This window comes from Parus major, chromosome 3 (assembly GCF_001522545.3).
Source record: "Parus major isolate Abel chromosome 3, Parus_major1.1, whole genome shotgun sequence".
Classification (NCBI taxonomy): Eukaryota; Metazoa; Chordata; class Aves; order Passeriformes; family Paridae; genus Parus; species Parus major.
In genome coordinates this window covers 58,741,169-58,755,189 of record NC_031770.1, presented here as the reverse complement: position 1 = coordinate 58,755,189, position 14,021 = coordinate 58,741,169, and the positions used below count along the sequence as shown (strand labels likewise).

The following is a 14,021-nucleotide window of genomic DNA, read 5'->3' as shown; positions in this document are numbered from 1 at the left end:
CGTTCCGGATGCCGCTCCCCGGGAAACGCCTGCTCGGCCCGGCCGTTCCGGGCCGCGCCGCGCCGCCCGCAGCTGCGGGCGTATTTTATTTTATTTTTACGTATTTTATGTCTTACTGCTCTGTCACACTCGTGGGCTAGCAGCCGTTCCTATCCAACCCTCATACGTACCCACATACACTTTGTCCACTACTTTGTGCCTAATACAGCTTTGCCTTGATTTTAAGTCATTAGCCAACATACATTCTAAGCAGAACTCGGCACGCAAGCCTAAATTTAGCTAGTCATATTTGGTAGACTTGGTCTAATCCTAGCCCTGATTCACAACTTGTCCCAAATACTACACCAAATTTTGAATTTTAATACTGAACCACTCAACCATGTCATAGCCTTGAACCCCCAAAGAGGTTCAAATGGTAATTTCTGTCCTGAATGAACATCTTGTCTAACCAGATCTCATTTTACCAGATCTCTACCTTTGGGTAGAATAGTAGTAGAAAGAAGGCTCTTATTCAGGCACAAGAACTATGACACGTTATGTAGATGATTATGATTAGATTTATTGCTAATATAGTATCTAAATATTACCAAAGGAGTATATAAGTATCTTGTAATATATAAACATATTATAACTAGCTAGAAATGTACAGGGTTGCAGGCTTTGGCCTTAACAGAATGCACAATGGCAAAGCATCAAAGCACTGTTCTGTGGAGCTGCTTTAGGATTTTATCTCTTTATGTGACTGGACTTTGGTGCTTTTACTCACCTGCCCAAAAGTGAGTGTTCCTCATCTATGGGCTGGAATTACCCTGCAGGCATCCCTTCCAGGACAGGGGGATCTGCCTGGAGGCTGCTTGCAGCCTGGGAGACCTGTTTGCACATTTGGCTCAGCCAAAGCAGTATTTTAAACACTTTTTTCAGGCTGATGTGGGCCAAAGTCAGTCGAAACCATTACAGCTCTCTGTCTCTGAAATTCGTCATTATTGTGAACATCCAGATAGTTCCTCCTGGAATGCTCACTGGGTGTTCTTATCTTAGCACCATTCTCACTTGGTATTCTTATCTTAGGACAAATCAGATTTCCCATCAGAGACAATTGTAAAGGAGAGGGGGGTGTGTATGGGAAAGGCCACACTTGGGGACCTGACTAACTTGTCTCAGTCACACTTGGGCAGAGAATTTCCTCATTGGGATGGGGCTGGGAGCAAGGGGTGCTGGGCATGTCAGGCCCGAGCAAAGGTCATCCTGCTTTGCCTAAGAGAGCCAAGTATCCAAGAGGAGAAACAGTACTGCTGTTAACCCTGGAGCAGCTGCACCCGGGCGTGTCTGCCAAGGCACCACTGTGAGACTGTACAAACAGCGCCACACACCTCACCAAACAAGGCAGAAAAGCAGCATTTGAGTGAGGATGAAATGACGCTCCTCACCCAGACATAGGAAAAGAAATGCGCTCAAAATGATTGTAAATATCATATTACTCTAGCAAAAAGACCTTTATCAAAATGACCATTTTAATGCTTGTGTGTGACAGGAAACATTTGTGAGAAAAACGGTTAAATTTTGAAAGGTTTTTTTCCTGAGTGAGTGCCATTCATTTTAGAAGATAGATGACAAATGAGTACAAAAGGCATCTTAGAATTCATGGTGTATAGGGCTTGTCTAGTACTACATGGCCTTAGAGGACCTGTGGCTTCTTAGTAGTGAAAATTGAAAGTGTCTACAGCACAATGGTATTCAGAAATTACTCTACCCATTTTCCTGACATGCTTGTTAACACATATATAACAGATGTCCTGCCTGTGTTCTTTGAAAACATCTTCCTGGAAGTGTCAGATGAACTGAGGACTGAAGTGTAACTTCAGTGGGGTAATGGGTTTTTTTGTACTCTCACCCCGCATTTGTATAGTGTCATTCTGTATGCAGAATGGTCACTCAAAGTTATGATTTAGTAATTGAAAGCAGAAAGGATAACTATTTCCTTCTTCCTTGTTGTTTTCTTTTTTTAGTCTTATGTATTGATCATATGGATTGTTTTGGGTTTTTTTAATGTGAATTTTCTTTTGATGGGGATGAAAATGAGTATTTTTAACATATGAGGTCCTTGAAACGGAAAAGTTTGGGTTCTTGGTCAATATTAAGTTTTATGATCAAATTTTATAAGTGAGAAATGTTCTAGAATGTAATAATTCATCATGTGGACAGTAAATTATGTCAAGTTAGAGCAATGATTAGGTAAAAGTAGCAAAATCAGGTATATGAGATCACATCCTGTTCATTTTAGCTCTTGCTGAGAGGTGCTTAAACAGACTGAGAGCCTTCTCTCTGAGTAGAGTGGAGTGCACAAGAGTCTGGGAGGGGGCACAGCTGGGACATCAGAGCCCAACTGACCAAACAGATACCCCCCACCATATGATGCTGTGCTTAGCAATAAAATTTTGAGGGGGAAAAAAAGGAAGGCATAGGGAATGGTCAGTGTGATGGTGTCTGCCTTCCCAAGTAATCGTGACATCTGGTGGAACTCTGCCTTCCATGACTGAACTGCTGATGTGGCCTGCGGATGTGAAGAAGCCATGAAGCCAAGAAGATTTTGCTTTGTTTGTGTGAGTGGCTTTGCTTTACCTATTAAGCTGTCTTTATCTCAACCTGCTGCATTCCGTAATTGTAGGTTCATGTCCAGGGAAGTTATGGATTCTGGTGACCGACATGGGACTCAACGAGCCGGGCTTCTGTTTGGTTAAGCTCAGGAAACCATTTATTCAACACAGGAGCAAACTCAGCCTAAATCCAGAGACAGAGAGGCCCAAGCAAAGGCATGGTGGTGCGTTTTATGGGAAAAAAACAGGGTGGAGTTTAAGGTCGGGGTCTAATAGGAACACAGCAAGGGAGAAGGCCCAGGGGCTCAAACCCAATGAGAGCTCCCTAGGCTGCCACCCCACGAGGGTCCGGGGTGGAGCAATTCTTCCTGGGCTCGTAGGGCACATCGCCCGAGGCAGAGGGATGGAATCCACTCTTCCTGGGCTTTAAAGCCGCTCTTGTCAGATTAACAATGCTTATCTGAAACTAAATCTTTGCCACCCTGGGCGGAAGAACCTCACATCAATTTACAAGTTTTTTTCATTTTTACCCTTCTTGTTCTTCCCTGCTTCCTGCAGCAGGGGACAGTGTGAGTGGCTCTGTGGGGCTAAGCTGCCTGGTCGTACTAACTCCCAAGTGTGCTTTTTGGCACCTAGTGTGGAGCCAGAGGGGTTAAAGATAATGATAGCTTTGATAGGAATGTGGTCCACTGGATTTACAGCTGTTACAGCTGTTTGAACTATTAATTGGCAGGCTGCTGCTCTCACCGGAGGACCTGCTTGCTTTGCTCTATATTAGAACGGAGTGATTGTTCAGGATTGCCATATGCTGTAGTGCTTATCATCTCACTTTCCTGTTCCTGGGAACATTTTGATAACAGGAACTGGCCACGTGCCTAGGCTGACAGATGGCCTGGTCATTACTGCTGCTCCTGTACTTCTGTAGGCATGTTGTAAGTCTGTGAAAAATGAGGTCTGCTCACTTGATAAATTTTAAAAGGTTTAATATAAACAAACAGACAATAGGAGACAAAGATAATAAAGCAAAGGGTTAAAATGGTCGGGTGCTTGGCTCTCTGCCAAGAGCACACTTGGTGTCTTGGAAACACCCTTTATATATCATTCCTGCTACATGAATTCATGCATATTCAAGCTTTTCCAGGAACTGCTTTGCATGGCCTCTCCTTGGGTCTGCCTTTTTAGAGCATGCACTTTTCAGGTTTAATCTCTCTTTTATCATCTTTTTTTTTTGGGCTGGGGTTCTTTCTTCTACAGGCGGTCAGTGTTGATAGCAGCCTGGGCCCCATCATCTGTTCAGTGGAGGTTATCTTGCTTTGTTCAGGCAGGACCTAACCCTAACGTTCAAAATTCTTCTTGACCTACTCCTAAATTCTAGCAGGAGAAAAAGACATAGCAAAAGCTATCTAACATTATACATATAACATTCATCTTCATACTTGAGAAAAGCCAATATCACAATATGTATTTATAACAAGTCTGAACTCAGATTGAAAGGTCTGTGAGCTCTGAATAACACCAAGCTGGAGCAGTTATACCCCAAAGTGTATGTGGCTGTGGATATATCCATAGTGGAGCAGTTACACCCCTGAATAATAGAATAATAGAATCATTTAGGTTGGAAAAGACTGCTAAGCCCACCACTAAATTATGTCCCTAAGCACCACATCTTGTCTTTAAAACTCCTGCAAGGATGGTGACTCAACCATGCCCCAGCTCTTGACAATACTTTTGAGGAAGAAAGTTGTCCTAAGAACAACTTGAGCCTTTTCCTCTTGTCCTGTTACTTGTTACCTGGAAGACCCACCTGGCTACAACCTCCTTTCAGTAGCTGCAGAGATAAAGTTCCTTCCTAAGTCTCCTTTTCTCTGGATTAAGCACCCTCTGCTCCTACAGCCATTTCTCACAGGACTTGTGTTTCCACCCTTCCCCAGCTCTGTCACCCTTCTCTGGACAGGCTCCAGCACCTCAATGTCTTTCTCACAGCGAGGGGCCCAGAACTGGACATGGCACTCGAGATGTGGCCTCACCAGTGCTGAGTTCAGGGGCACAACCCCTGCCCTGCTCCTGCTGGCCACACTGTTGTTGGTACAGGCCAGGATCACCTTGGCCTTCTTGGTCACCTGGGCACAGCTGGCTCATGTCCAGCTGCTGTTGACCAACATCCTAAGGTCCTCTCCTGCAGAGCAGCTTTCCAACCGAAGGAAAGCCTGCAACCTGGGAGCGAGTCCATACCAGCATGGTAGGAGGAGGGTTAATTAAGGAACCTTATAGCCTTCTTCAAGGTGCCCAGGTGTGGAAATTGGAGTGGATACAATGTTTAAGTGCTGTACCTCATTGCTTGAGCTGTGTGTTTATATGGGAAACACTATAGCAGAAGCCACCTGAACAGAAGGCAAGCCTTGCAAGAATCCCTACTGGTTTGACCCAACCTGAGAAGGTTTTGGCAGCCGGTAGCTCCACACACAACACCTCCTGTCCTGAGCATTCACCACAAGAGATGGAACCCTGGTCATGGAAGAAGGGAACTCAATGGGCATTTTACAGGGATGTCCCGTAGAGGAAAGGAGTGATATCTGTCTGTAAATTAAAGGGTGATGATATGTAAGTGTGTGTGTGTATGCATAATAGGGATGTACGGGATAATGTGGGACTTGAGCATGACAAATTGTACAGAATAAGGAGATTGTACTGATTTGAGTTGCAGTGGAGTTATTTTTTCTTCATATCAGTTTGTATCAGTATCATGGTTTGGATTTTTTTAATATAACTATAGACATAAATTTAATTATTATTAGTTGCAGCTCATGCAGTGCTCAAATTTAGAATCAGATCAACATTTGAATAGTTACACATTCATAGTCCTAGTCGGCAATGAAGGTACATTTTCATAACAGCTAATCTTACACAGCAAGTTGAAAAACAAATAGATTTTAAATTGTACTTAAACAAAAACTTTTTATTTTTTTCTTGAATTTTATTTGGCTGTATGCCATTTGTTTTTAATTAGCACAGTTATAACTACTGAAAAAAACCCAAAACGTTAGAAGTGGGGGGAAAAAAGTTGAGACGAAGATGGATTGAAACTAACAGCAAGGAATCCTCTGATGCTAAATAAGGAAACAAATCTGAAAACAGAGGCGGGACAGAACAAGAAGTAAGAAACCCTCTCCTTTCATATTGGTTTCGTATATTTAACACTTCCTTTGAGGATAAATTCTCTGGATGACAAGCCTTTAACCAAATAGTCGAGTACTTGAGTATTTTTGCATTTTATTGCTTAGCAACATTTTAATTCTAATCTCCATTAAGAGTTTGCCTAAGGCCATTCTTATCTTGAATAGCCCGGTTCCCTGAACACAGATAATGTTTTTCAGCCTTTGACCTTTCAGAGTATTTTTCCTGCTCGCTTTGGTTTCTTGTAAACCTAACACTGATGCAAAAGCTGAGATCTCATAAAAAGACCTAGGAGCAAAGTACTAGAACTCTTGAGGAAGGAGTAGTATCTCACAGCTAGCACAGCTGGGGAGACTGAGGACGGCAAAAGACGCAGACGAGAGGCAGATCTTGACAAAATGGAGCTTGAGGACCACAGAGGATATTCAGAGGAGGTATCTTTAAAACCAGAAGAATACGTGAAGAAAAAAACCGTCTGGAAATACAAAGTCATCTGTGCTGTAAGTACCTGCTGCTCTTCAGGGCTGCTGGTTTAACAATTCTCAAATCTGCAGGATTTTTTGAAGTTTCATTGTATCAGTATAGCCATTCAGGGTAGCTTAGTAATTGGTAGTTAAAATTTTACTGCCTGAGCGTGTCACCGAAGCTGCGCTAGCTTCACTGGCACATTTGTAAAGTTCTTCTGGTACCTCTGAAGCAATATTGTTTTGCTGGCAGTTTTTGTTGTACTTCATTAACCTGACAGTTCTTTTGCATAGTGAATACATTGCTTCGATATTTTATTTTAGATATTGTCTTAAAACTGATGTGTTTGTGGCCAAAGTAACCAGACTTTCTTTTTGCTTACTTTTGTATCTCTACATCTGTCATTAACGAAACAGAACCTATAGAGAAGTCGTCGGCAAAAAAACACACAGGAAGCAAGGCATAGGAAAAGCCTAATGAAACGTTTTGTATTAGTGTCAGTCCCAGACCTCAAATATAATTTCAACTCTCTACCTCTTCCCTGAGGCTCTAAGAGCTATGCAGCTGCCTTGTAAATATTTTTAAGTTTTTAAAATCTTTTGTTGTGTCTTCTGTTTGTGACCACAATAGAAACAAACATTAAATATTGTATATGTTTGCACAAGCTATTGCATTTGTGCCCCAGTTTAATTGAAATTTAGAGAAAACTACAGATACTGATTTTAGAAAGGCTTGCAACTTAATTTTGAAAACAGCCTTATGAAAAAGAGAGTCAAGCTGCTGTACTTCTCAGCTCTATGTCATCAGAACAATTTCACATAGTACAATTTCCTATTTAATGCTGCATTGTGCAAGGATTGCATAAAATATGAGGAAAATACTGGAAATGGTGAAAAAAAGATGAAATAGCAGACAAGTCAACTAAAAATGAGTCATGAGAAACAATTTGGGAAAAGTGTTTAACTATAAAGGAAAGTAAATTATACCTCCAAGTGGTACTTGTGGAAATTATACTTCAAGTGAAAAGTGAGAAATTGGAGTAACTTAAAACATATTTTTTCAGATGCACTGGTTTTCAAATGCCTGCCTGTACAAAACCCAGAATCTACATATTGGAAGTGTAAACTTTTAATATTCCACACAATTTATATTTTTCGTAAATCCAATATATGAAATACTTTCTTGGCAACTTTTTTCCTGGAAGTTTAGGCAGAGAATTGTATACTCACAAATAGGAGTCACACTGTCCAGTAAGTCCTCCAGAGAACGAAGCATATACGCTAGGAACAACTTTTTTATGAATAAATAGTTGTAATCCTGAGTTTAGTCATACAAGTTAGCTGTGGAAAGACTGAGGATTTCAATAGTTGCTACCAATGTTATGTCACCTTAAGGATGAATATCTAAAATCAAGGGTGTTTGTGTATAATGTTATAATGTTTTAATAAATGCAGCATCTTATCTGCAAACCTGATAGGAGTTTTTGGGTTTTACTTCAGCTGTCTCATTATTTGAAAAAGTGGGAATGTTTGTTGCTGTAATAGCTGTACTTTAATTTGTACTTCAATTTGGTATCATCTATTTATTTCAATTACAAATGTGAGTTTTAATCAAAATGAAGGGTAAAACCATAGTGTCTTTAAGGTGAAAAGTACATGTACTGGTGATTAGGCTTATCTGTGGTAAGTAAAGCAAGACCTGTTAGGTTAACTTGGCAGTGTTATCCTCCCTGCCCAGAAAGCGTGGCTGCTGGTCTAGCCCAAAAGAGCACCCTAACACCCTTATTCTCATACTCTGCTGACTGGATGTAGGATTAAACTGCTGCCTTCATACCTGAGGCCTCTTTTCAAGGGACTTTAGCATTTCTGCCAGTTTGAGCAATCTTTCCACACATCCTTACATCACTTGTCTTTCATCATTTTCTCACCTATTCCATTTCCACTACTTTTGAGATACATCTCTGAAAAAACCTGTGAGTAAATAGCAGGAAGAAAGTAAAGGTGAGAAGGAGAAAGTGTGAAGGAAGTAACTATGGCATTGCTAGTGTTTGGTGTTGCCTGAGAAATAAATCAGTTGTACACCCACACCTGAGAACTGAGCAGCCCTCCCTGCTGCCACACTTCTGCCTAGCCCCTGCCAGGCAGGACAAGCAGCACCAAAGATCAGGGGATGCACGTGCAGTTGTTCTCAGTTCCTTAAAATTGCTGTAGTCTCAGATAAGACCATTACAATAACACTGAGCTGGAGAACAACTGTCTCTCAGTTCTACTTTATTTTTAACCTTAGTATTTCCAGGAATCAGTCAGCTGGTTCCTGGAATTGGCGGAAGACAAAAGAAAGCTCTGAGACATCTAAAGCTCCCAAAAATGGGACATAAACTGGGCTGGTTCATGGTGATTTTTTCTGTGATATGCATTTTCTTTCCCATGGTTATCTTAGTGAAGAGGAAAGTGCATACATCACAAAATAGTGTGAGAGGGTTGTCACTTTTCATTACACCTTTCAGCCAGTAAGAATTGCCATTTGTCATTGGTGTCTATTGGGCTGATAGAGGCTTCCTTAGCTTTCCCTCAGTCTCCCAAAAGTTATGCTGTTTTCTGTTAGGGAGCTTTCTTGGGCTGTTAATCACGTATCAATTTCCTCTAACCTTACTGACTGGGTGACTTATTATAAGAAACTGGCACTTGAGTAAAAATTTTACACTTGCAGCCTCAATCCAGCTAAATGTCTTAAGAAATCCTTGTGACCATATCAGGTAAATACAGAAGATAAATGAAAGTAATTGTCTTTATTTGTACAGATAAAGCATATGCAAAACAGATAAACACACTGATTACTTCCTGGTATCTTTTCTCCAGCAAAGTTTTCCCCAGTTGCAACATTACAACTGGCCATAGGTTAAAAGTGAAGCATTAGAACCTCAGCTTCAAAGGTTATAATTATTGTGCCTCTCCTATCTTCAGGCTCAATTTTTGATAACTTCAGAGAAATGATTAGTTCTTAAGAAATCATGCATTCATAGAAATATTAGTAATAAGAGTTAATTTCTACTAAACATGACAATTTATCACAGTTGTTAACGTTGGTTTCCCTGTGTCTGTGTGACAGGTTCTGCTGTGTGCTTTTGTGGTTGTATCCCTGGGACTAGGTTTAGGACTAGGACTCAACCATGGAAAACAGGAGCAAGGTATGTTTATGATATTTTCAGCATAATTGCCAATGATCTGGATCTGGTAAAGGCTTTCAGCAAAGGCTCTTTTCTGGTGTAAAGTAAATGATCTGTGGAAAGTCACTACCTGTGATAAAATAAATAATTAAATACACAAAAATATATGTATATATTTATATATATTATAGAAACACATATAATTACATATAAATATAAATTAAATAAAGTTCTTGCATTTTCCGAGTTTGATTGTATAAAAACTGAACACTCAAAATCTATAATTGAAAAACCTACCCTAAACCACCCAGTTCCTTGCTGAATCTTTCCAAAAGTGTGAAACCTAGTTCACAGTACTTTTGGAAGTTTTATTACATTAACTCTTCCAGAAAATTCGAGATATGTGTTATCTTATTACATGTAATTATTGCAATTACTTAAACAATATTTTGTGAAAGAAATATCTTTGGATCATCTTCAAGACTTGTGCTTTGAATATATTTGGCATAGTTCAGGTATCTGATGCTAAAACTGATTATGAATATTCTTTGCAAACATGAGTTTCTGTAAAGATACAATAAAAAGGGGGAAGTGGCTTGATTTGGTGGAACGGTATTTTTTAGTTAGAAAAACAAATGGTTTGATGTCAAGGGGTCAATCTATGTGAGAACAAACAAACACAACACACTGTGAACTAAATAAAACACTTCCTTTAGAATCAAAACAATAATAATCCCACACTGGAGGAGTTCAAGGAAGCAAAGTCTCTTTTTCACTGCTAATCAACACATATTGTACTTGTTTATCTGGTAGCTCATCAAGTCTTAGATCCTTCTCAAGATTCTCAAGACTTTCAATAGCATGGGCCCTAGTAAACAAAATGAAATGGAACCGTAATTGAGTTTTGATCACTTGGAAGTTATTTTAGCTCCACACAGAGCTAAATATCCACTCTACAAAGTGGATCCTATAGCCCAAATCTGTAAGGAGTGCATCCGGCAAAAGAATGAACCTATGAATTGCCCTATCAAATCTGAGTAGATAGTTACACCTATTCTTGTTGAACTGTGTGACTGGAGAAGAAAGCTGGAACTGCAGGAGCTCAGCAGGGTTCAAACAGTATGTCTGGAGTACAGAGAATGTGGATACAAGGCTTGACCATGTAGAGGCTGGTGAGGAACTGCAAGTGATCTTTGGACATTTGGGGCTGTCTTCAGGAGTCCTCAGGAGACTCAGAGCTGTCCCTTCACCTGGCTCGGAGGTGTCAGAGCTGAGGAATACATCTCAACTTCCAATGCCAGGCGCCTCATTTGCACTCTTTTCTTTGATTTAATTAAAACAGCCAAACCTAGTGATTTTTAAGGGACTTTGTAACAATTAAGTAGCAGAGATATTGCAGAGTCCTAAGAGCACCAATAAACTTTATGGATTTTGTCCAGACAGCTTTTGAATGTCTCCAGGAAAGGAGATCGCCCCAGGCTGTCCCCACCCTGTCCAGGGCCCAGCACTGACCCAGCAGGGATGGCTTCCTGCCGGGCCATGAGTCCTGCTGGGCCAGGCACACCCACAGGCCAGCGGCCTGGCCTTGATCTGTCCCTGCTGTCAGGGAAGTGCCCAGTGCCTGGTGTGGGGCTGCCCTCATGCTGCCCCAGCTGCCCCGCTCCAGGCTGGAGTGGTGGGATGCCTCCTGATTGCTGGTCCCTGCCCTGCTGTCCCTGGGAAGCCCCCATGGCTCTGGTACCCAGCCCTGAGGGAGCTTCCATCCCACGCAGGTATATTACAGAACATCCAAAGTGGGAATCACTCTTCCTCTTTTATTTCAGACTGAGAAACGAGCAGGGGAGATACCGGTCTCCCTCATGCTGGCAGTGTGGGACACCCTGGCATTGCCTCCTGTGCCAGTGCTCCTGCACAGACCTGTTGCAGAAACAGCCCCAGGCTGTGGGTCAGCACCGTCCCAACAGCTGTCAGACCTTCAGCTTCCCAGAGGGAAGCAAGGGACAGCCTTGCTTCCACCACATTGGCCTGTGTGCTAGTGACCATATTGGAAAATGGATAGGGAGTCAGATTTGGGGAATTATTCAGCACATCTCTCCGTGCAGCCCCTATCCACGATCTGTTTAACTGACTTACCTGGGACAGGGTTATCTGAGCTCTCAGCCTCGCTGCCTTCTCCCTACAGTCAGCTGCAGACACAAGTGCGGTGAGCCACACAGGAAAGGCGTGCGTGGCTGCCAGTGCGACAGCGGCTGCAAGGAGCGTCAGGACTGCTGCTGGGACTATGAGGACACCTGTGTGGAGCCAAGTAAGTTCCCCTCCAGGCTGTGCTCACTTGGTGTCCATTTTAGTTTGAATTTGTTTCTTCATGTGATTGTAAGAGAAAATGGTAATTCTCATGTTTATGCAGATACACAGAAGTCATGTCACATTTCCTAGGGAGGGAAATGTGACAAAAATCACAAATTTCTTTTTTTGCCAGTCCCTCTTGCACATTTGAAAATAAGGGGGTGATTCCCAGTCAGTTGTGCTCTCCAGCCTCATGTAGACCTTGGTGGGTGCCTGGGACTGGAGGAGTCCATTTGTCTTCTAGGGGAGTAGCCTGGTTCTGCATTGCGGCCAGGTTCCTCTCCAGTTACTGACTCTGCTTTCCCAGCAGCTGCTCAGATATTTCTTCATCCTTATTGCTTTTTCTGCCCACTTCAACCCTTGCTTCTCTTTCTTTTTGCTCTCTGCTGGAACTTGTGTACAAGAGCATGAAAAAATCAATTTGCTTCTCTTTCTCCTCTGTAAAAGAAATATGGAGTGGTGGTGGTTTTCTGTTTTGGTTTTTTTCCCCTAGATCTTTTGCGAAATATGGAAGGCATTGAGGGAGATGACTGTGGGGACACTTTTGTAAAATAAATTATTTTATGACTTTGTGTTACTGTTCAATGGCCAAATAAATAGGCTTTTTTGTGTTAAATGAAAACTTGGGTTTTCTTTCCAGAGCAAACTGCTAAAGCAACTCAAACAGTACATATAAATAACATATTTTTTTTCTTAACCTATTTTCCATGCAAAGAAGTTCGCACGAGGTTCTGTGAATTGAATCATATTTTTTTTTTTCTTCGAATTTTCAGCCCGATCTTGGAAGTGCACTAATTTCCGTTGTGGTGAGACAAGAATCACTGGAAGTCACTGTTCTTGTTCTGACGACTGCTTGCAGAAAAAAGACTGCTGTGTAAATTATTACAGCATTTGCAAAGGTAAATCAAAAGTCAAAAAGTTTTATATATCAATTATTCTATGAAATAGATGGGCAAACATTGAAAATATAAAGGTAGATGAATTTGTTCCTCAAGACCAGAGTCTGACTGACATTTTGCAAAATTAATATCTTTTGCGGTGAAGCACTGGGTATTTTGACTATGAGAAAGATTGTTTCTGCACAACTGTGAATTGTGTAATTCATGAGACAGACAGAATGATTTGGATACTGCAGAAGTATGCCATACGTGGGGGCTGTGGGTTGTTTCCTTTTTTTCTTTTTCTTTTTTCTTTTTTTCCCCCAAAATATAGTTGGAGACAACCTGAAATATATATGGTAGTAGTTATCCCTAATTTAAAATTTCCCATGCTTTTTATTACAAATCTAGCTTTAGATTTGATTTCTTATTTTTACTTGTTTTTTAATATCTTTGTTCATGGCTAATTGTTTCGTACTGGCTCCAGCTAAACACATAAAGAATAGCACAGGTATAACTCAGTTACAGGAATGACACTTGAGGAGTATGCTGGTGACGTGGTATCTGTTATCAGAATTCCTTTATGCTATGGAAGGGGATGGATTTAGGGCAACTCCTGCAAAATTAAACTTGTTACCTAAATGCAGGTTAAAGCTAAAAGGAGTTAAGCCACAAAATACAGAAAGAAAAGAAGTGCTGAAGGGAGCCCTGGTCTCTTGAGTGTGTCAGTGGTACCCAGAAAAAAAAAAAGAGAAATAAGTAGCCCAGCGTGGACAGGATAGAGTTTGAATATTTTACATTTACATTTAAATACACCCAATAAAAGGCTAAGCTTTCATGGTGTTTTCTTCTTAATTTTGTTTGTTTGCTTTTCTGTGTAGTATCTGTGCTTTGTTTTTAACTTAGAGTTGTGAGCACTAGTCCTTTCAGGGTTTGAGGGCCTAATGGGTTGCACCAAATTTTTCTAAAGTGAAGGTGGCTTTAGCCCTACCTTTCCATTGAAGCAGAAAATGTTACAAGAAGAGTTTTAAAAAGATCAGGTTACTGCTTTTTTTGGTGGTGGTGGTGAGTTTTCAGTGCTAACTCAGTATTCTTTTTACCTTTTAGGTGAAACATCTTGGGTAGAAGAACCATGTGTGTCAATTGAAACTCCTCAGTGTCCAGTCGGGTAGGATAAAACAACCTGTCTTCTTAGCAAATAAAATCTTTGTGATGGTCAGAAATATTCCACTGTTCTGAAACAGGTTTTCATATTTATGGAGTGTAAAGTCTCTGCTCTGGGGAATATTCTGTAGAAATGATTTGTGGCTAGGAATGTTTGTTCTTTTTAAAACCTTTGTCATCTTGTTGCACATTCATTGATCATTTACAGTTTAGAGCAGAGTACAGGAGTTCAAA

The 14,021-nt window shown here is 41.0% G+C and overlaps 1 protein-coding gene across 2 annotated transcripts in view; it reads left to right on the top strand.

The window, feature by feature from the left end:
* Positions 1-5,684: 5,684 nt before the first annotated feature.
* ENPP3 (ectonucleotide pyrophosphatase/phosphodiesterase 3) overlaps positions 5,685-14,021 on the top strand; it is a 35,183-nt gene continuing 26,846 nt past the window's right edge. Inside the window, exons 1-5 of one of the 2 annotated variants that reach the window (XR_004496412.1) lie at positions 5,685-6,268; positions 9,342-9,420; positions 11,582-11,704; positions 12,519-12,644; positions 13,731-13,791. Coding sequence is in view for 1 of the 2 variants with exons in the window: in XM_015621495.3 (XP_015476981.1) it covers positions 6,167-6,268; positions 9,342-9,420; positions 11,582-11,704; positions 12,519-12,644; positions 13,731-13,791 (491 nt within the window). In the remaining variant the exon portion in view is untranslated. The remainder of the gene's footprint in view (positions 6,269-9,341; positions 9,421-11,581; positions 11,705-12,518; positions 12,645-13,730; positions 13,792-14,021) is intronic. The other variant, XM_015621495.3, reaches the window with a different exon arrangement.